General features: G+C 38.7%; 1 protein-coding gene across 1 annotated transcript; it reads right to left on the minus strand.

Moving 5' to 3' along the window:
- Nucleotides 1–50: 50 nt before the first annotated feature.
- On the minus strand, nucleotides 51–12,773 carry LOC103058096 (epoxide hydrolase 1). The gene is made up of 9 exons (XM_007440809.3): nucleotides 12,627–12,773; nucleotides 6,866–7,076; nucleotides 6,035–6,215; nucleotides 5,660–5,890; nucleotides 4,818–4,947; nucleotides 3,991–4,202; nucleotides 1,335–1,443; nucleotides 929–1,054; nucleotides 51–443 (listed from the first exon to the last, which is right to left on the minus strand). The coding sequence occupies exons 1-9, from the start codon at nucleotides 12,653–12,655 to the stop codon at nucleotides 239–241; spliced, it is 1,434 nt and encodes a 477-aa protein (XP_007440871.1). The 5' UTR covers nucleotides 12,656–12,773; the 3' UTR covers nucleotides 51–238.
- Nucleotides 12,774–22,571: the final 9,798 nt, after the last annotated feature.

Genomic DNA, 22,571 nt, shown 5'->3' on the forward strand with positions numbered 1-22,571 from the left:
AAAACTTCCTATTTCAGTTTGTAAAGTAAAATCAGAACAAGAACCCTACCTTGCTATAAACAGTTGCTTTAATGTGAATATGTCTTTTTTTTACCTTATATGGCTGCAATAATCAGCTTACAGAAAAAGAAAATCCAGCTGTTTAGAACTTAATAACATTTTGTTGTAAGTGATGTAAGCTGGTTGGAAACTTATAATATTTGGTTAAGTATTTTCTGAAAAGGTTTTGTTACAGAGTTTAATTCAGATGTTCCACCTTCTTCACAAATTGCCTGATGTCTTGAGCCAAGAGCTCTGGTTCCTCAAAGGCAGCAAAATGCCCTCCCTGGGGCATGTAGGTGTACGTGACAATGTTCTTAAATTTCTTCTTTGCCCAGGAGCGTGGGCAATGAGCAAGCTCATTTGGGAAGGCAGCAATGCCAGTTGGAACATAAACGCCAAGCCTGTTGTAGAAGAAAACGTTTCTAACCAAGAGTTCATTAATTACTATAGATGCCATTTTTTCTTAGTAAGTCACACTATTTTTGGTGTCAGTATAGAACCAAGATGTTTTGGAGGATCTAACTATATTTTTTTATATAGTTGAATTCTGAATCTTTTACCCCATTTTACATTAACAGTATGCCTTTGAATGTTTTTTTAAAAACAAGACTTAACCTTGTCCTCTGGAATATCCTAAAGTTAAAACTCTTTCTAGGCATTCACAACAGGTTTCATGTGGGCAGAGGAATTTTGATTATGGCCCTGACATATAAAAACATCAAATTTCAGATTTATATCTGACTTAATTTCAAAAGCAGATCACTTGTTTTAAATATGGAATGTAAAATATTCTAACAATTTCAGGGGAGGAGAGACTTTCTTTGGAGGTAAGAACTAGTATAAAGTACCTTTGCAATGGGAACAATTTCTTCTACTCCATTCTTACCTGGCATCAGGAAGAGTACTTGGATCCTTGGACAAATTCTCTTTATAAAAACGCATTGAAGGCACAATGGAGGAAGTCACCCAATAAATCATGACATTTGTCAGAAGTTCATCCAGAGAGTATTTCCTGAGAAGGGGCATCACACTGTTTTTATTATCCAAGCTTTAATGCATATTCTTAAGTCTAGTTCACTGGTTAGAGCATGGAGTAAATGAATGAGCAACAACTATTGTCTGATGCTAAGTGAGAAGTCACAGAAGTAAAATACTCACTTGCAGGTCATCTGGTATATCTTGCAACTGTTCATATTTCAGCAATATTCTCCAAACCATCTTAAGCCAGCAGTTATATATTTGCAATAATTTCTCTTTTTCTTCTAATATGTAGTTGTTGTAGAGAATCTTACCTTTCCAGCCCCCCATCTTCCATGCTGCAGAATGATTTATCTGTCCAGGTGGAAAATTTCTCTAGGATGTATGCAGCAAGTCCTACAGGGGAGTCATTCAGTCCACATCCTAGGTTAGAAAAGGAGCACATTTACTTTCTGGTTACTTGCTTGTACTACTTAGAGGTAGAAGCTCTACCATGAAGGAGATTTGCAAGCGAGAATTAGGGCTCTGGATTTTAGCCAACATTTAAATTATCTCATCTTCGACATCAGTATAGTGTCCTAATTCTTCTTGTAAGTATGTAATGAATGTGACTGAAAAAATATCTTCTATTAGAAATATTGAGCATTGAATTGCTGCTAAATATGCTGACTCCCAAAGCATCTGCACCCACTCACTTTTTTTTATGGAAGTACATATTTGGATAGCATATTGTGTAATTCAGTTATAGATCTGAAGTTGGTTTTTGACTTTCGCTGTCTATGGAGGTAACAGGAAAATACACATACACACACACACAGAGAGGAGTTAAGTGCAATCTGTAATGTATTAACTACAGCTGAAATAATACAATTTCAGATTTGTAGAGCTCAACTGATTTCTTAGTGCATTGAAGTTGAACAAGGGTAATCTAATATTCTGAAGAACCTTTCTCCCAAGATGGAAAAGCCTGTTAAATCAGACAACCCGTGTATCTTGTTTGTCAATAGTAGCCAATTGAGCAAAAAAAAAAACCCATATTCTGTTTAGATCACGAGTACACAATCTAAGTATAGCATTTGTTGCAGATTTCAGAATTCTTCCAATAGTCATCATTAATGTGTAATTTCTACTGTAATAGAAGAGTAAAATGTTAAGTTATAATTTGAATTATATTTATTTGTTGTCATATTCTAGCAATCAAGTTGATTGCAGACCCTTAGTTTAGATGATGCACATGGGACATGGGAGGCATCACAATACATATCTTCCTGGGTATGAGAGAACATTGAAAATGCTTTAAGATTGTTGCATCTGCAATTTGGAAGTTAGTTGTATTTAATCTGGCCAATTATTCACTGTACCTTTTTGCTTGCTTTTGTTAGCAGTTCTTTAAAATTCCATTACAAATATAAAAATGAATGTGTTTTGATTTTTTGGCCTTTTGAAAAAAATAAAAATTTCCAAGAGTGTTGCATAGAACAATGTGGCTCTGAAACTTGTTGTTTCATTACTTCAATCAGTGCTACTTGCTTTCCTTAAAAATGTTTTGTACCTTAAATTCAGATTTGTTTCAGCTTATGTGTGAGGTTTTGATCTTTCTTTTTTTAAATACTTTTATTTTAAATACATATATGTGCAGAGGCAAATACATTACAGCAGAGTGAAACAGCTTGATAGCTATATCTACGCTCTAACATGTGGACAAACATACTATTTCTAATAATTATAGCAGAGAAATACTGAAAAATGGAGATTGGGGAAATGATAATTTTGATTATAAATCTAAAATGCATAAAAAGCCTCAAGCTAATCAAGAACCTAAGAACACTGTTGTATAAAACAGGTACAGCAGAAATTAAAGTGAGGATCAATTATTATTAAAGTACTGCAGAACCACATGCAATTCAGGAAGTAAAAAGTCTCTAAATGGTAATAAAAACATCACAGCCATTGGTCACAAAACCCAACTTGGTAGGCATCATATTTAGGACTAAATTTGGTGTGAAACACCAAAAGTGGGAGAAAGAAGCCTACCTCGTACCATGTATAGGGCCAGGGTTTTTATTCAACCACTTTTGAGGGTGTTAACACTTCTTTTTGAATGAACAAGATAAATAGACCATTTTACTTATGAGGCAACAAGATAATTTAAGGAAAAAAAAATGGGTAACTTTAGTCCTGGGAAAAGCATCAAAGTACACCCAAGATGCTGACCTAGTGCTAGATCAGGATGTATGATCTTGGAGACTAAGCAATTCCTGAATCAGTCTTTGATCTGAACTAAAAGCCAAAAATGAACTGAGGTGCCAAACTTAAAAAGAGACAACTAATGCCCGTGCCTAAAAGCAGTTATAGAACCCAAAACAAGGTATAGACACAATTTTAAAAGAAGAATTAATAGCTTTTAGGATAGCTCAAAATGGATAAGAACAAAATCAGTACATTCTGGAAGTAAGAAGGGAAAATTCATTCTTTTAAACCTTGAACGAAATTATCAGGATAATCTCAGTGGAAAAATACAAGGCACAACTACACTTCCAGTTTGAGCTCTCAATAATACTGCACCCAGCCTTGTGGTTCATCATCCAAATACCCCTTTTCTTCTCTTTTATCCACTATTATTGAATAAAGAGATTTGACTGGTTCCCCTCTAACAAAGTTAGTGATTATTGCTGTTTAGAATGGATGGGGCAAAAGTCATCAGCCACTGTTGCAATGTGGCAAGAAGGTAAAAACAACCATGTTTTCTGGGGGGCGGGGGGAACTATGTTGTAGCTGGAGCTTATATGCCAGAAAGGATGGATCTCTACTTCTGGATTTCCACTCTGGAAAGTTTCATGAAATGAAAGATAGAGAAGTAATATTAGTTGAATGTCATTCCGTTTGGGCAGGCAAAAGTGTTGCTGTGGACATTTCCTGGAAAACACTGGGGGGAGTTTTGATCTTTCTTAAAGGATTAAGTTCACAAACCTGCTGTGTCTGGTTTGGTGGCTTGGATGTGCAAATAGCCAGTTTCACGCAATATAAAATAAATGTTCTTAAAATAAGGGAACATGCGCCGTGAGTCTTCCCTGGTTAGGCCCACCAGCCATGGGACATATCCTCCCAGCAGCAAATCTACCAGGGCACTCCAACCAAATTTGGATTCGAAGACCATATTAAGATGAAGTCCTTTTACAGATCTAAAATCAAGGAAAAGAAGGTGATCCAAATTATGTTTAATGAAAAGTAAACGGAACTCATTAATAAGTGTACATAATGTGACCCATTTTAAACAAGCAAACGGAAGAATGTTAAGAGATGTTAGAAAACTGATGTTGACAAAGGATGCAAAAGGCAACTAAAATTATTATTTAGTTTTAATACATGACATTTTTCAGTTGCTTCCTCTGTGTACAGTTAAACAATCTAGAAATTCTTCATGAAGAAAAATTGATTCCCAGTGGGGCTAGAATCCACAATCCACTTTTTAAAATTACTTGTTCTGATAATTTAAAAGACTTTTTTTTTTTTTACAATACATGTTATCTTTCTAGGAATAGAATATTTAAAGAGTTACAGCATGGGAAAACAATTAGTGCAGCTATATGATAAGGTATGCAACTTTAATATGCACAGCAGAGAGCTCTTTGTAAATTAAAGCTCCTGCTGTTTGGTAGCCTAACTGAACTAGATGATGAAAAAATGATAGTGCATACATTATCTAATCTTGATAATATGGACATCCATGGATTCCAGTTCCTGTTGTGTTAGATATGTAAAAGCATCAGAGTCACAAAGAGATTCTGGCCACTCACTTTGGCAGCATCTGTGCCATGTTCATGGTGATTCGGGAGCCCCAGTCCCCACCTTGCAGGTAATATTCCTGGAAACCCAGTCTCTGCATCAGCTTGTGAAAAATCCGAGCAGCAGCAATTGTGTCAAAGCCTGTCAGTTGAGATAAATGTGACGTTAAAAATGTGTTTGTCATGATCTTTACATACACTCAGGGTAAGGCAAACCGTATAAGTTGACATAGATCTGACATCAGAAATATCAATATTCAAAAAGCGTTACAGGAAGCATTTCAAATTCACAGGATTCTTGAACACAGAAACTAATAAAATTGATTTTATTAGGACACAGCTGAGCTATAGTGCGTAGCTCAGTTTAATCTGTGGCATGAACACAGATGGCCTTTTCCCACTCCTAGTGCTCATCAGTTCATAACGCAAGAATGCCAGTGTGTCACAACAGCTATTACATCTAGGCCAGATGACCACTAGATGGGAGCACGTAGATGCAAAAACTGTAGCTCTGCTGCCACCTAGTAGTTGTGCAAGATGGATTTAGCAACCCCGCCATAACCAGTAGTTATTTGTCAGTGACCATTGCCAATAAATAGTCTGGGCCTTTTGCATTTCATTTCTCTCTGACCTCATGTTGGTAATCTCTTCTCTTCCTATAGCTGAAGAAGTAGATATAGTTCATCAAAACCAAGGCCATAATAAATTCACTAACTCTTAAAATGCCATAAGGCTGTATTGACATACAGTTTGTTTAACCATAGGGTGCCCAACATGTTAAGCCATGAAGAAAAAACCCCACACTATTATTTAATTATATTGAATGAAAACCTGCTGCTAGGAAAATAACTTACCCTGCTGGTGGGGAGGCTCAGAAAAACCATAGCCTGGGATGGATGGACAAATAACCTCAAACACTACATCTTCGCGGTTTGAAAGATGATCAGCTTGACCAGTAAGCAGGGGAATTATCTTATAAAATTCATAAAAGGAGCCAGGCCATCCATGCACCATCAGTAAAGGTCTGGTAGATTGGTCTTTTGAGATATGAGATGGCTTCACATGAATGAAATGAACTTCAATTCCTGTTGGAAATTCAACACGATTAACAGTGAGAAACTATTGTATAGCAGAGAAAGCTTAATGTGAAATGCAGAAAGGGGCTGGACAAGAGGGTGTTGTTCCATTACAGGAGAGCTATATGTGACGTTCACTAGGAAAGAATTCACCTTCAATGGTAGTTTTATAATGTGGGTACTGGTTAAGGATTTTAACTTGTTTCTGCCAGTCAAACTGATTTCTCCAATAGGAGACCACTTTCTGCAAATAGTCAGAGTTGAAACCATAATTGAAGGCAGCTCCCTCTAGTGGTGGTGTATAGTGGGTCTGGTCCAGCCGCTGGTACAAATCCTAGAAAGAGAGAGAGGGAGAGGGAGAGGGAGAGGGAGAGGGAGAGGGAGAGAATGAGAATATCTCTGATGTGGATGATAATATAGCAGATATTTGAAAAGCACATTGCTACTAGAGAAGGCATCCTAAAAGGACAGTTGTTTGTCATTTTACTGCTACTCATGCAACACCAGACAGAACTGGTGGCGGCATGAGATTCTAAGTTGTGGGTAATGGGACACAAGCATGCATACAGTACATCGTATGATCTACAGCAGTGTTTCTCAACCTTGGCAACTTGAAGACGTGTGGACTTGCTGGCTGGGGAATTCTGGGAGTTGCAGTCTACACAACTTCAAGTTGCCAAGGTTGAGCAACACTGATCTACAGTAAACTTCAGATGTATATTTGACATGCCAGATTTAACATAGTTATTATACAGTGTGAGGTAAATGATGGACAATAATGCATAGGGGAAGACCGGAGGGGATGTCTATAGTCAAGATGAGTCTGCCACTATGGGATTGAAGGGCTCCCTTTTTTCAGCGCATAAAGGGGAGGGGACTTGATTGTGCAGTTGCAGTCACCATCTTGACTTTTTTAATCCTTCATGTGGATGTCTCTGGTAATATAGCAATTCTCAAAGTCTCGAAGTTTGCTCACATTCATACCTGGATTTCCTTCTCAGAAGTTTTCACTTGGAATGGTCTAATTGTGTTATCTTCTTGATTTGCTGGCAGTTTTTCATGTGATCCCCACCATCCATCTCCTATTTCTAGGGTCTTCATCCTGTGCCTTGACAGGAGCCAGTAAATCAGAAGGCTTCCACCTCCTGCAACACAGGTAGCTGCGATCACATTTTTCTGAGATGTGTCATAAGATCTACAAAACAATCAAAATGGTGTGAGGTAGAAGCTGAAAGGAACTCTGATGAAAGAAGAATGATATTTGCAGCCCCCTCACACAAAATGATGAGTTTTTGAAAAAAAGATCCCCAGGATTTAAAAGATAAATTCGTTTTAAGGTAACAGATAATTGAGATAGTATAGATTATATCTGGATAGGGATGTCACGAGTGTATGTGTGTGTCAAAAAAGTTAAGGTGATAGCCAAAACCATGAGATCAAAGCTTTATACCTTTTTATGTGTCTTGCATTGAACATGTGTTAACAAAGGGGTGGGGCTTCAACCTTGCAGCCACTGTTTTTTAAAGCCCTCCCCAGAAACACCCCTGCATCTTTGTGCATTTTTGCCATCCTTTCCTGCTGATGCTTGCTGATAAACAGAAATAGTGAGCCCAGCCTCTGTCAGTAAGTTAAGTACTGGTGCCTGAAATAAATATTGGGGAGCAGAGAAGATACAAGGGGTGAAGTGTGTTTAGTCTTGTTTTTTCTCTTGTTTGATGTACCCACAGGCAAGTTTCTCCCCACATCTATTTATCTACTTTCCTGATATAGCCAACTCATAAAACAATTGGTTGTTTGGGATCAGTCTGAGTCTTCAGATTCAGAGACTGAAGAGCTTGACCAGACTGAGTCTCAGCCTGAGCCACAGGCATTACCTAGAAGCAGTTCTCAACTGCTTCACACATCTTCAAATTGCTAAGGTTGAGAAATACTGACCTAGAGAGTGTGCATCAATGGCACCTAAAGAGACGCAGGTACAAACTAAGTCAGCTGAGTTAAGCAGGGTCATGAGCCAGCCTCACTCTGCAAAAAAAAAAAAAGTCAAGCCATCTGCTTGAAAGGGAGGAGCCAATTAGGCCAGCTGGTAGTCAGAGCTATAGGGAAGTGTTGGCTTTTGTGACTCGCTCTTTGTGGCAAAGAATGTTCTAATGTTATCTGTGGCTTGGTCTGTACACTGTTATTAGATGACCTGGAGCCTTGGACTGAAAACAGACTATTCTTGGATCTTTCTGAGTTTGAGATTTGTTCTTCCAGACTTTTTATTGTCAAAAGTAACCTTCTCTATGCAGAAAACTTTGGGTTTGCAGCCTTCTTTGTGTTATTTTGGTGAAAGATTTAAGACTGCAATAAATATTTTGAGTTTGTTACCAGAAGCTGGTTTTGTGTGTATATCGGGCAGGAAAGGACACCAGTAGAATCACATTTTTTCAAAGTTTTATTGTTAAAATTGTGAAATACAAAAGAAAATGTACATTGAATAGTGATGATTCAATGAAAAGAAGAAAAAAAACCCTCTAAATATATTATAATGGTTAAATAAAGTAAACATACCATGAATAAATAGAAATGATCCTTAAGTATAAATGTCTATATGAAATTAATTCAACTGTTAAGCTGATCATTAAATCCAATTAGTAAAATAATGTATCATCTTCTCATTTTTAGAGCATAGAGATTTTTTAAAAATAACAAAACTCATATCCTGGATCCATTTCTTAAAATCAGAAGAGTGATTTTCCTTCCAGTTATGTAATATTATCACTTTACTGGAACCCAAAATAGAATATACATTAATTTGAAACTAGAACAACAGCTATGATAGAACAAGACCAAAACATATGAATTCAGGTTTCTTACATTGCCTACATAAAATGTCTAATGTCCATCCCTTTCTAACAGTCTTTAAGAGGTTGAATAGAGCTGAAATAATATTTTCTGATGAATTAATTTCATTTTTAAATCTTCAGTATATTTTCCTTTTTTAAATACCTGAACCCATTGATTTCCCAAAATTGGGTATTCTAATTCTTCCACAGATCAAATATACAGCTAATATTAACTTTCATTTCATTATTTAATACCTTATAAAACTGAATTGTTGGTTTCTTCTTTAAGAGATGCTAAAGCATCTGGGCCATACTGTTTAATTAATATATGTTTCAATTGAATATATTGCCAATCGGTATATTTAAAGCAAATTAAAATCAAAAGACAATTTTAAAAACTTTAACAGAGGCATAAAAAACAAACAAATATTAAAATAAAATATAAAACTATAAAAACTAAAAATACAGAATTTCAACTGAGAGGTCCAGAATATGAAACATAAACTACTAAAGAGGTTGGAGTGAGTAAAATGGTCTTCCTGAGCACCAAAAATATCCATAAAGATAGCACCAGGCAAAGTCCTTTGTGATGGCTTTTCTGAACACATCTTAGACCTGTGAAGGAGAAACCATGGCACATTTCCCACCTCGAGTACATATTCTCTAAAAGAACTATTGATTTCAATGCAGTTACTTTTAAATCATGTTTAGGGCTGTAGCCAAGTGTATTAATTTATCTAAAAATTATTTAAAATATTTAAAAAACTATCCCACATTTTTATCATTATAAATAATCCCAAATGGATCTGTATATAATTCATATACTGTATGAGGATTTGTTGTTTAGTTGTTCAGTCATTTCTGATTCTTCACAACCTGTTGGTCACCAGTTCACCAGGAACCGCTTCTCTGAGTTCTACTAAGTTGATATCATCAGTAATAGCCTCTAGCCACCTTGTCTTCTATTGGTCTCTTTTTTTAATTACTGTCAATTTTTCCAAGTATTAGGATCTTCTCTAATGATTCTTAGCTTCACATATTGCGTCCAAATATTAAGCTTTAGCTTCAATAATAGTGCTTCCATTGAATAGTCTGGTTTGACTTCATTTACTAATGAATGATTTGTTCTTCTTGTGGTCCAAGGTTGTTTCAACTATTTTCTCCAGCGCCACAATTCAGAGATGTAATTCTTCTTTCATTCAGCCTTTCTGATGGCCCGGCTTGCGTAGCCATACATAACCAATGGGAAAACTATGACGTTGACAATACTTACCTTTGTTGCCAGTGTGATATCTCTGCCTTTAAATATTTCATTTAGTCTCTCTTTCATATTTTTTCTCCAAAAAAGCAGATGTACTTCCCCTTACATAATCCCAAGGATCCAGCAGCTGTAGGGAAGGAAATATGGCCTGATGGCAAATGGAAGGTGAGGTACTTGTAAGTGGGCATCTCTGCCTGCATCTCCTTGTGCTCCTCTCCCCACAACCTATCATGGAGGTAATTAAAGGCTAATCCTGGGCCCTCCAGAAGTATTGGGGCTCAACTCACATAAGGTTCAACCCACATAAACAACACTGGCTGTGGCTTATCTCATGCTTCAACCAGCAGGCTGGACTGGAATCAATTAAGCAGGCTCACAGGAATCTGATAAGTCATTTTATTGAAGAAAAGTTAGGAGCTCAGAATGAAATAATTCCACTAACAGTTCTGTTTCAAGAGCTATTCCTTTATGTGGAATCCATAGTCAAACCCTTTTGCACCTCTTTCTCTTGCTATCCTTTGCAACAGACCGCCTGCCCCCTTCTTCGGGGCAGGAGACCTGGTTTCCATCTTTGGCAACAGTCAGGTCTGCTATTATATTGTTTTTTCGTCCCTATGGGGGAACTAACAAGCTTTTGCCTATAAATTGGTCTATGCTTTGTGTCTAATTGCCTTCAGTTACCTGCAATCAGGGTAAACATATTTTTATTCATATAATCATTTATTATGAATGTAAAAATAATACCAATGTTTGCTTTTTACAGCTTTACATAAATCCCAGCCTGTTTTTAATTATATTATTGTTGCAAAAACTGAGAGAACGTGGCTAGTATTTTCAATTGTTTCTTTTATTTTGTTAGGGATGACTTCCTACTTAAGTAACACATCACAACAACACTGTTTCTAAAATAGTTAAAAAAAAAATCATAGCAAGGTCAGCTTTGAAATGCCCTTTAAAATAACAGGATTGGGAAGAAAGAATATTGTTTGCATTTGTGAAATTCTAACCAATGTTCAACAGATGCTAATCTGCATCTGGGTAGAACTTGAAATTGTAATAGGTGTGGTAGTTAATCCAGTAAGGCAACTTGAAAACTTGTAGCAATTTTGTAATACTGTAGTTGGTTTATTAAAGATATTGGCTTTAAAGCTTTGGATTTTTTTTCCTCATGATCAACATAGCTATTATGGCTTTTTCATATTTTTAGTAATGAAAGGTGATGACTTTCACAGTGGAGAAAATGCAAATTTCCATCCTGAAAAAGACCCTTAACTTAATGATTAATCTATTAAAGCCAGATAGGTAGTGCACATTTCATTTTAAAAAAATCTTACTCCAGTTTCTTCTGCAAAGTCTCTTCAAACAACTATTAACTTGGCACATGATTTGGGATTACTGTATATATTTACTTTTTTTGCAACAGAAAAAGCCTGGAACTGCCCTTTGCCCCTGGATCAGTGGCATTTAAAGGAAAAAAAACAAACAAAAAACCAGAGAAATTCTTTCAGTTCCCATCCAAGCAGAGAAAGACAGTGACTTACTTAACATCATTTAGTGACTTATTTAATATCATTTAGTGCATTCCTGGCACAGGGAAGGAACCTTCTATTTTCTGCAAAGTAGCTGTCTGGGAATCTTTGATTTAGAGCACTTCTGCAAGGCAACATTTCCCTAATCCCTCCAAACCTTTCTGAAGCCAGCAATTTGATTGTCTCCACTCCAATAGTGCTCCCTCAAACTGACCAATAGGGGAGAGGAAAAATGGTCATTTGCCCCCCCCCCATTCCTAAACTATCATGCATTTTGGGGTAAGAAAATAATTCTTTCCCCACTTGATGTCAAAATGATTTTTTTTTAACAGTGTCCTCCAGGATCTATCCAGATTGTTTGGGTAATGTGATGGAATGGTTTGGTAAAGGCCGCACTCAGGGAGATAAGCATTTCCTTAGCCTGCAGAAAGAGAGTGGGAAGGTGAAAAGGATGAGACTGGCACCACCCTAAGGAATTTGCAGTGTTTGCTTGCTGGATTGGGAAGTTTAGATTCAGTCTGGCAAGATTCTGTCTTGTAAGTGAAAGCTAATAAATGCTATCGAACTCTACCTGTACTGTCTCGTGGAGTTCTCTGGGCTGAACCTGACATCAATCTTCCCAGACTCAATCTAAACTTCCCAAGCCAGCAAGCAAACACTGCAAATTCCTTAGGGTGGTGCCAGTCTCATCGTCTTCACCTTCCCACTCTCTTTCTGGGGGCTAAGGAAATGCTTATCTCCCCGAGTGGGGCCGTCACCAAACCATTCCTTCACAGGTAAGAAGTTGCATTGGCAGTGGGCCAACTCAATGGCGGGTTTCTTCACCATTTTTTCTATGCATGTTTATACAAGAGGCAGGAATTAAAATATACCTCTATGGGTGGAGGCTGTTAGCATTGCAGCTTCATTGCTCCATAATAACAGCTTATAGCTTTTATAGCTCCCATTTCTGTCCACAACAACCAGGACTGGCTGCCTTGATATTTAGGACTTTGACTCCCCCCAGTAGTAGTCAGATCAGTCGTTCTTCATTGCCAGAATGGCTTCTTTGGGAGAATTCCAGGTAAACACCAACTGCATTCCACTCACACACTGCCCCCCAGATTTGCTTGCCACCTCTTTACACTCACCGGACAGTCTCCAGGAACTGCTGCCACATGTCTGCAATTAAGAGGAGGCTGTGAGTAAATTCAGTTTAGCTGGTGCTGGATTGAAATAATTCTGGATACTTCCTGCTTCTTTTGCGTGTTGGACTGAAGTACTTCTGGATACTTCCTGCTGCTTTTGTATGCTGAAGGGTATAGACTACGGAGCTAACATAGTCTCTTAGTGCCACCTACTGTCTAAATCTTGTTTCCATGGTTGCTTGTGCAGACGCATATCTTGGAGCCTATGACTACCCATTTGTTTTTCAAAGAACTTGGGGTGTATTTCTCAAAGCCACTGTGGTGCAAAAACAGAAGTTGGATTGGGATCAAGGAGGATCAGGTTCGAGTTCATCCTCAACTATGGAAATTCACTGAATGGCTTTGGGCAAATCACATCTCTCACCTTAACCTAACCAACATTTTGTTTTGGAAAAACAAAACATACAATAAATCAGAAGATGCACCAAACCATTCTGGATGGGCTATGATTCAGCAGAACCAAAGACTAGGACATTTCTGTTGTTCTGGGCTTCATCTGAAATGAAATTCAGAAAGGTTTTATTGGGAAACTAGGGGAAGCCTGGTGTGCTTTGCCCTCTTTCTCCAATTCACCAGTTTTCCCAGTAATTTGCCTTCCCTACACACCCTTAGCCCCTAATGTCCTTGGCTTCAAGCACAGCATATCCAACTGGCTTGAAACACGCACCCCCCCCCCCGGTTCCCCATCTTCTCAGTGCCCTCCTTTCCCGACTACCTTTTAGTTGATTCATGCTGCTGATAACATTCATAGCTTTTTCCATTCTCACCAGAAAATATTTCTCCCTGGGATAGATGTATTTCAGTCCATGCCTGGAACTACTTGAAACTAGCTGTTTCATGTTCAGAAAATTCTGTGCCCAGAACATGTTGTATATCCCTACAATCCGTAATTAAGTTGTGGAATTTGCTGCTATCAACTGTGGTGATGGTGACCAGTTTATATGGTTTTTAAAAAGAATCAGTCAAATTCATGGACAATAAGCCATCAGCACCTACCACTCTTGATGGCTGCATAGCGTCTCCTGAATCACAGGGACATGCCATAATACCATCTGCTAGGAAATAACAGTAGAAGAGAACTAATTCATTGGACCAAGCTTGTGAGCTTCCAACTATTCATCTGATTTAACATTGTGTAACTCAGTGTTGAGCTAGAAAGTTGCTTGATCCACTAGGAAGCTTTTATGTCACATTACACTGGCTGTTCTTCATAATGAGTTTTATTCCTGTAATGGAGTAAGCAAGCTGAGGTACTCCAGATGTTTTGCAATTTAACTGCCATCAGCCCCAGTGTGGCTAATAACATGGGATGGTGTGAACTGTAGTCCAAAACATCTGGAGACATCAAATTGCTTATCTCTGGTACTATAAATATTTTCAACATACAGTCTTCCTACTAGGGAAATCTCCTGCAGGACAGAGCATCTTAAAATCTTATACATTTTCCTTCTCCATTAACAAGATTCCCATCTACACAATAACACTTTCCAAGAAATGAAAACTTGCCACAGAGCTGCCCTATACTATACTGCTCCCATTCCATTTGCAAATAACTCCCAACAAATTGTAAACTGAATGTGATTCCTCTGCTTTGTCTTCACCATCTGCAGATCAAAAATGCTTTTACTGTACCTGCTTTGTCTATGTTTGCAAGTCTGGAGCTCACAGGGAACATTTTCAGCCAATTGTTGCTTAGCTGAAACTGGCCAATTGCTGAGCACAAAGAATATGCTTTGGGAACAATGACAGATTAGTAATTTGAGATTAACAATCTCATAAAGAGCAGGCAGACTGAAAGATAAAAGACAGAACACAGAATAAATCCCTGACTTTCCTTTTGCATCCCACTGCCACTTATGGTCAGTAGATTGTGAGGTGCTGAAGAGTCAGTGTCACTGAAATCACATTTCCAATAAAAATATCTACAAACTATCAGCACTTTGTGGTAGGTTAGGTCAGGAAACAGATAGCACAAGAAATACCACAACTGTACTTTATTGATGGTCTGAGTTCATGTTTTGCTAATGGTCTCTGCATATCTTCTCCTATGTTATCTTTGTGCTCCTCTACACTGATCCAGAGGTTGAAGTGGTGGGAGGGAGGACCTGTGTGTGGTGGCGATGGGGAAGTTGGTTTTCCAAGGTGGCAAGGGCTATGTGTTGAAGTTTACAACTCACTAATGCTGGTTTGCAGTTGGCATCATGTAATAAGCATTAATATCTAAAGCAGCAGAGGTGTGGTAAAATCTTTAGGTGATAAGGATCAAAAATAGTCATGCCTGTTGGGTCTTCCTAACTCTATGGTGGATATTTTCCTTCAAGAACTTCAGTTTCTAGTATTTTTCTCTGTTACTGCCCCTATATATATAGTTGTATATACCTCTCTCTTGTCTTATTTACTAATTTCCTAAATTATAGTGTGATAGATGTTACAACCTTTCTTCAAAAATGAGTTGCCTCAGACCTCTCTCCATTTTGCTTACCCTTTTTCATATCGTTATCATTTTTAACAGGTAAGCTTCCTTCTGCTTGCTGCAAGGCTACTCACATTCAAAAGGCAAATTCTAATTTGTTTTGGAATGATCTAGGGTAACTTGTAGAAGGTTTTCATCCTGACAAGTTACTGGTATAGGCAAGTGTTCATCAGAGTCCTTCTCTTTATTTGTCAGACAGGAAAAGACAAACCCAAATGAGCTGAGAGGTTAGTATAGGCTGGCCTGCCTAAGCAAATAAAGCATCAGGAGGACAACAGCTGCAGTGGGCTTCTTCCCAGGAATGGGGTGGACATCCCTAGGAAACATCTGTGCCTGTTTAATCTTTTGTTCCTTTGTGTTTTGGATTAGAATTCTTCTACTCATTCTGTGGCCCTCATTTGGCCCCTGCATGGCCCTGCAGTTCTGGAACTTGGTGGTGGGATATTAACACTTTCTAGCACTCAGCACATTCCTGAAAGGCTGTTGAGGTCTATATCATGATAGGACTACCATGGTCTTGCATTTCAACCATCCCTGCTGTATGTTCAGACATACCTTCCAATAGAAGGTGTTGACAGTCAACAGCTATATAACAAACAAACAACAAAAAAGGGCGATTGAGAAAGAGAGGGAGAGCTTCATATGCTAAAGAGAAGATGAGAATTTGCAGCATTAAAAAGAAGCCAAAACTCTAATTAGCCAGTGAGAAGTGAGTATGCCCAGTAGCTGAAGAATTCCAAATAATTTGAGGGGCAAACTGGGATGGAATGCCATAATTACTCTGTTTTGTGATTATGATCTTCTCCAACCTGAAGCCTCTAGAAATGCTGAATATCAACGCATCAGATGGTAGATCCCCGGCCCCCATGGGAGCACCAGGTTTGGAAAAGCCCTGGATGGACTTTTATGCCACATCTTGAGAATCAGATGCTGGTTGTTTGTAAGTAAAGACCTCAGTAAAGACCTCAGCATTGTCAGCCAATGTTTTTTTTTTTTTTAAATTCATACCACCTTTACTCAATTGATGCTGTTTCACCTTGCACCTGGCTGCAGCAGCTTTGCCTGCAGGGCAGCAGTATGATAACATCCTGAGATCACTGTTTCATAATCAGAGCAAAGAAAAGGAAATAGTCAATATATAATTAATCCTAAAATCCATGAAAGGCCTTGGGGCTGGCCAGCTATTAGCTCTTTCTGCCATCAGAAGCTCAGCTGGATGCCAGAAAAAAAGCCACTAAGAGAGGGCCTTTGCTGGAATAACAAGCAGACAAGCAGTTTACAATATGTGTAAGGGCCTACTATATAATTAATCACTGGACAATTTATCCAAGTGCACCCAAGGCTCAGACTGTGATGCAAAAATTATTCCAATGACACCTGCCCCCTGCAGGGGAAATGGAAACTAAACCAAACAGGAAATGTCAGATAAAATTATAATTTCTGCTTGGAGTTTTGACTTCCCTCTTCTGAGATCCAGAAGGCATTGAGCACAACAGGGGAGAACATAGCTGAATGAAGTTAGTTTGGAAACCTTCTACACATTCCTTTCTCCCTTCCTTGAAACAAAGTAAGAGAATCAAGAATGGCAAGTCTGGAGATAAAAACAATAGAAATACTAGCAAAAAAGGGCATATTGAGAAAATGATGGTTTCACTGATAATTTGATCGGCCATGGGAATTTCCTACAAGTGGGTAGAAGACATTTTTTCAGTGGTTCTGAGAGGCTTTTCCATAGACGTCAATGGTTATCCCTAGCTCTGCCTGGCTTAGAACTAGAGGGAAATTGCAATTGGAAAGTAGCCAGTGAAAGAGATGGAAGTCTACATTTTTTGCAGTTGACTGGAAAAAGCAGATATTTGTAGAGGGTTCTCTGCTTTTGTGAGGAAAGCAGAGATTTTCCTTGGATTATTCATATGAGTTGTTTAAAGCATTGTCTAGGACTGGTCTGCACAACTTGTAAAGGGGAAAGGGCCACATCAATAACTTAAAATAATTGTGGGCCATAAAGGAATAACTGGTGCGCCCATCAGCTCTTCGGTGGCTAGTGCTGTGGTGGCAACTTGGAGCTGGCAGTGTTAGTGAGGCCTAGAAGCACTGAAGGCACTTGGCAGCATATCTTTTGGGGCAGAGGTGGCTGTGAACAATTAGGAGGCAGTGATGGTGACATTTGGTGGCAGTGAATTTGCTGTTTTCAAAAAAATGCTGGTGGACTGCACAAGGCTGGTTGGTGGGCTTCATGCAGCTTGTGGCCCACCTGTTGTGCAGGCCTGGTCTAGGGCAAGTTCTTGGAAATTACCTGTTTCATTTGTGAGGACGCCATGATGGCTATTATTGGTGTTTCAAACTTTACTAATCTCTTTATTAATGTGTCTTGTATATTAAAGCTATAAGTGAAGCAAACACTTTGCTTTGCATTCAGATTTCCCATGCCCGCCAATTTCTTTTGCTCATACCCACTCCTTTTTTATTGTCCCTTCCCCAATTTATTTCTCCTAGTAACTTTTCTCTTTTTCCACCATGAATATTCTTAAGCAGACAACTGCAAAAAGCTTCCACTTATTACCTTATTTAAAGCATCCCAAGGACTCCTACATGATCATAATATACTACTTTAGCAGATGGAAATCACAATCAGCAGAAAGCAACGTGGAAAAAGGCCATTGCAACGGTGTGTTGGGTTGGAAAGCACACCGTATGCTACATGGGTAAGCCAGACATCATAATGATGTGATAAAATATTTGTATAACCTCCCTGTGTACACTTGCCTGGTCCCATATGTCCAGTTCCCATACTGATACATCAACAAGCACTATAGAGTTTTAGCATTCACAAGAGTTCTGCTTACAGAAATATTTCTCAGCTGAGCTGGGGAATATGGTGCTATGAAACACTGCTAAATAGAAGTGTCATTATGTTATTATATTTATACTGCTGCTACTAAAGGGTTATTTGGTGCCAGTAAAAATGGAAAGGACAAGTGATGAACTGTCGCAAGGTCTGAAGAATTGCATAAATGTGTCTGGCTATCCAACTTGAAAAGCAAACTGGCAGGCTTCATGGTCTCAAGAGGCAAGAAGAAATATTAGAGTCTAAGACAAAAGAGCTGTTCCAGTCCACAGATGCTCCTTTCTGGTCTGTAAAAGAATATTTGCACAGGATGATTTCAGGGAGTCCAGACATAGTTATTGTCAAACTATAGTGCCAGAATATAGGAATATTAAAATGTGCTTTATAGTAAACTGGCTTTGTGGGCCTTCTAGTTCAATATTGACTTTACTGGCTTTCCCCATTGTCCAGATGTTTTGGGATCACAGAATCCCAGTCAGCATGTCCTTTGGAAAGCCTTTTTTAAAAAAACGTTTAGCTAAGAACCACACTTTCATAGCTAAGCAGCTGTGCCTAATGTCTGTAATGTCTACAAGGATAGTTTGGGGTGGCTGAAGAATTTAATTTTTCTCTCTGCCCTCATCCCTTTCCTCCTTCAAAGTAAATCATATTTGGAATGTTTGTTCAAGCTTACCCAATTATCGTTTTATATTTTCATTTTTGTTCCTCAAAAAAATCTAGAAAGTAGAATGAAATGCAATCTTACGCAAGTCTATTTAGAAGGAAGTCTCAGTCTCTCTAATGATGCTTATCCCTAGGTAAGTCAACATGAAGGCTATAAGAAGAAGCACGCTAGATCAGGCCGCAGGGGCCAATCAGAGGCATTCAGAAATCAAGGAAGGGAAAAAAACGGTTTGCTTTGTGAGATGGCCCTCTGGCTTTCTGGCAGCAGGACACTGGTTTTGCTGCTGGTTTGGACGTGCATTAGATTATGCTTTTGGTGGATGGAGAAAGGGGAATAGCCAGAAGATTTGGGACAAAAGAAGAGATGGGAGATAACTCTCTACATTTACAAGCAGAAGCAATGCTTCCTACCAGTCCTGACTTTGACAGGAAAGGTGCTGCGAAGGAAATTAAAGCACCTGAAAAGATAATAAAGCAGCTCGCAAAAGAGAAACAGGAGAGAGACGAGGGCCGGCTTGAGATCAAATAATAAATAGTACCTGTTAAATCAAGAGATATAGGACTCCAAACCAGCAAGTTTTAGTGTGGCCTGTAGAAGAGGGCATTCAAAATATGCCCACAACCAGCCAATTAAGTAATTATCACTTTGGGGGGGGGGTTATAATGCCCACAAAATATGGCCTCATTTCCCACAATGGTGAGGCTGACCCTGTGGAAAACAAGAATATAGCACTATCTATGACATTGGCTCTTGCCCTTATGTAGGACCAAAACTGAGGTGAAATCTCAGCCCCCCTCCAACCCTGCAATAACTCTGCAGCTAATTGTCTTAGGAATTCTTTTCTGAGAATTAGCCCGTCTGGCTCTGCAAATACTTTCTCCTTCCCTCTTTTTTTGCAACCCTGTATGTACAGCCCAGAATGATGTTACAAAAACAAATTGCCTCTCTGTGTAGTTGCCTAGAAACAATTAAAACAAATGACAGTGGGTCTTTAATATAGATCCTGCTCTGGTGAAAAAACTGTCCCAAAAGAGAGATCCATGAGAAATCCCCTGACTGTCCTTTTCACACGCCTGGTAAAGCCTTTGTCTGATTCAGCTGACTTTAATCGTACTATGATTAACTATGAGTTTAATTGCCAGGGACTGTGTGATCCTGGGAGGATATTATTTCACCAAGATGGTCCCTCATTGTTAAGGGTTGCCTTGGCCAGAGGGCAACTTTGCTTATGGCTGTTGTAGAGTGAAACTTGAAACACAATTCATTGGTGAGGGAGAGACATTATTATACCATATACAAAGCAAATTGCCCTTTCTTATTCTGATCCTGTGATTCCCCTGTTTGCCATTTACAATAGCAGAGATCAACTTGTGGACGTCTGTTCACCTGACACTCAGAAGCTCCTATTTGGAAGCAACTGAGACTATCTGGTCCACCAGTCAGTTATTTTTGTACACAGTGAATAGTGTTTGTTAGTCTAGGGCACATCCTCCTCCTATCTCTAATATCAACAACTTCTACATTTAATTGTAAGAGGTCACTGTAAACAGGACATGGTCAGTTCATGTAGAGATGTGTAACCACTTGTTCCAAGAAAACAGCCTACGGGCAAAGATCCTATGTAGTCTTGGAGCACTTGCTGAGCAAAAATAAACAACTGGCAAGTCACCACTCCCATTCTAGGCCTGCACCGTAGCTATCGCTTCGTGATATTTTTTTTTTACCCTGATCAGGCAGGACAGTAGTCAGAAGCATTCATTAAGTCAGTGTGGGGGCAAAACTGATAGTGGGCCACTCATTTCTTTTCACCCCCTTCTCTCTTTTTCTTACTCTTGGGGCAATCAACTACATAATAGCTTGTAAAATGATACATTTTAATGTTTTCAGTCTAAAATGGCACCAGGTTCCATCTTATTTTCACTGGGATTAAGTCCATGCCTCTGTATAAAGGCAAGCCAGTAACCGTCCCTCAGTGTTTCAAAACTATCTTCCTAGCTTTGTTCCCTTCTCACAATTGATGTACCTCCACAGTGGGTTGCCCTAATGTGTATTAAAGAAATGGACAATATGCTAGAAAGTCATATATTATGCATAGTGTCCACAGCACACTGGGAGACATTGGTGGGAGGGAAAACAAAGTTGGGAGAAACCCCCGGGTGTTTTTTCTTTGTTTATCCCAGATTAAAACAGTAAGGACAGAACAAGTTGGCTGCCTTACTCTGGCAAACAGGGCTCAGTAATATGGACGGTGAATTTTATGTCAGCATATTTTTCTGTTGGCTCAAGGGCCAACAGATAGGTCACTTAATGCAGCTATCTGGCTGTGCCCAACATTACCTTCATGAAGGATCTATGCAACTGTATACTCTTGAGTTAGTCTATAGAAAACTTAGGACCGTTTCTGCCTTGGACTACCTTTCCCCCCCGAAATGTTCCCATTTATTATTTATAGTACAAAATTCCAGATAGCAATCAGAGTGCCTCTTTTCTATTTATTTTGTGCATTCCATCAAAAGATACCACCCCTTCCTTGATGCATGATGAATCTTTTTGTTCTTTTTAAAGCATAATTTTTAATCTGATTTATAATATCCTTATACACTTTTGTATATCCCCCATTAGATGCTCTTCTTAATAGCGAGATAGATACCTGGAGTAGAAAGAGAAACCATCACTGCTCAGTATACTGTACTGAGATGCCTGCAACTATTTCATATTCAGACTTGATACTGTAGTTGAGCTGTCAGTCAGTGACTCTGCTTACGTGTTCTTCCTCTGTTTGGCAAGTGAGGCAGACTGCCATTACGCTAATAGTTTCCATGATCTTCCATCATCTGAAGGACCTACAGTCCTTTTTGCTGAAAGGCAAATGTACATTTTAAAAAAATAAAAATAAAGGTGCTTTCAAGACTTCACCATTTGCAGGTTAACAGCAGCTGGAGCCTGGCAACCTAGCTACTTTTGCAACTGGTGCTTCCACAGAGTACTGTAGTATTAATCCTGTAGGTGAACTAGTTTCTCTGATAAACGAGGGCCACTCGGCAAACTGAGAACATCGCATACTGGGGTGAAGTGGGAATGTTTCTATTTCAGGTATCAAATGCTCCATTTAAACCCTTCACAGTACTGAATCCGTATGGAAAATTCAAAGTGTAGATCAGCTTCAATCAACTTAGTATCCTTTGGACATGTATACCATATTATATTACAACTTCTGTCATCCCCACTGAGTGTAACTGTGGAGCATTTGGTTGTGGGAACCTGGAACAGATCAGTGCAGTCTACCAGCTTTCTCTTCTATCATTTTTGCACAGTATCCTCATGCTCTGAGATATTAAATACATTAAATGATTTCTGCTCTGCTTCAGTTTGCACAGTGCAGAGCTAGACCTCTATGAGTTAAGGAGTCCAATATCAAATACAAGAACAGAGTAAGATTTGTTTGCACAAGTTACAGTCAGAAGCTGAACAACTACCCTGGCTATGGCAACAAATACTCAATTATAATTCAATTTATAATTTAAATGTCTTCCTATGGATTATTTAATCTGTTCCCTCAGTTTTGTTAATGTTTTACTATTCATTGCCTTACTGTCATAGTATGAATGGGTAACTTTTCAATAACATTCTACAATATTTCAGTAAATGCAGATATTCATAGCCTTTGAATGAATACCTAAACGTATTCATATTATGGCCAGGAAATAAAAACCTCTGGAATTTCATTTCATTACCCTAAACTTTACAGCACCAAAAAGTTGCCTGAATACTATTATTTTGCCTTTGAAATCCCCATATTAAGAATTACACTCTAAATCACTGTTTCTCAACCTCAGCAACTTTAAGATGTGTGGACTTCAATTCCCAGAATTCCCCAGCCAGCCGTGCTGGGAAGTGAAGTCC

This window comes from Python bivittatus, unplaced genomic scaffold (genome assembly GCF_059951505.1).
Source record: "Python bivittatus isolate LINGU-HERP-01145 unplaced genomic scaffold, Pbiv_v1 ctg000020_np1212, whole genome shotgun sequence".
NCBI classification, from domain to species: domain Eukaryota; kingdom Metazoa; phylum Chordata; class Lepidosauria; order Squamata; family Pythonidae; genus Python; species Python bivittatus.

Excerpts from the sequence above, each read along its gene's own strand:
- LOC103058096 (XM_007440809.3), bottom strand. The coding sequence starts at position 12,655 with ATGTGGCAGCAGTTCCTGGAGACTGTCCG. Across the intron at positions 4,948-5,659 it reads TGAGCCTCCCCACCAGCAGG|GCTTTGACACAATTGCTGCT; the intron begins GTAAGTTATTTT and ends CTCAACTGACAG. Across the intron at positions 1,444-3,990 it reads CACCAAACCAGACACAGCAG|GATGTGGACTGAATGACTCC; the intron begins GTTTGTGAACTT and ends TTTCTAACCTAG.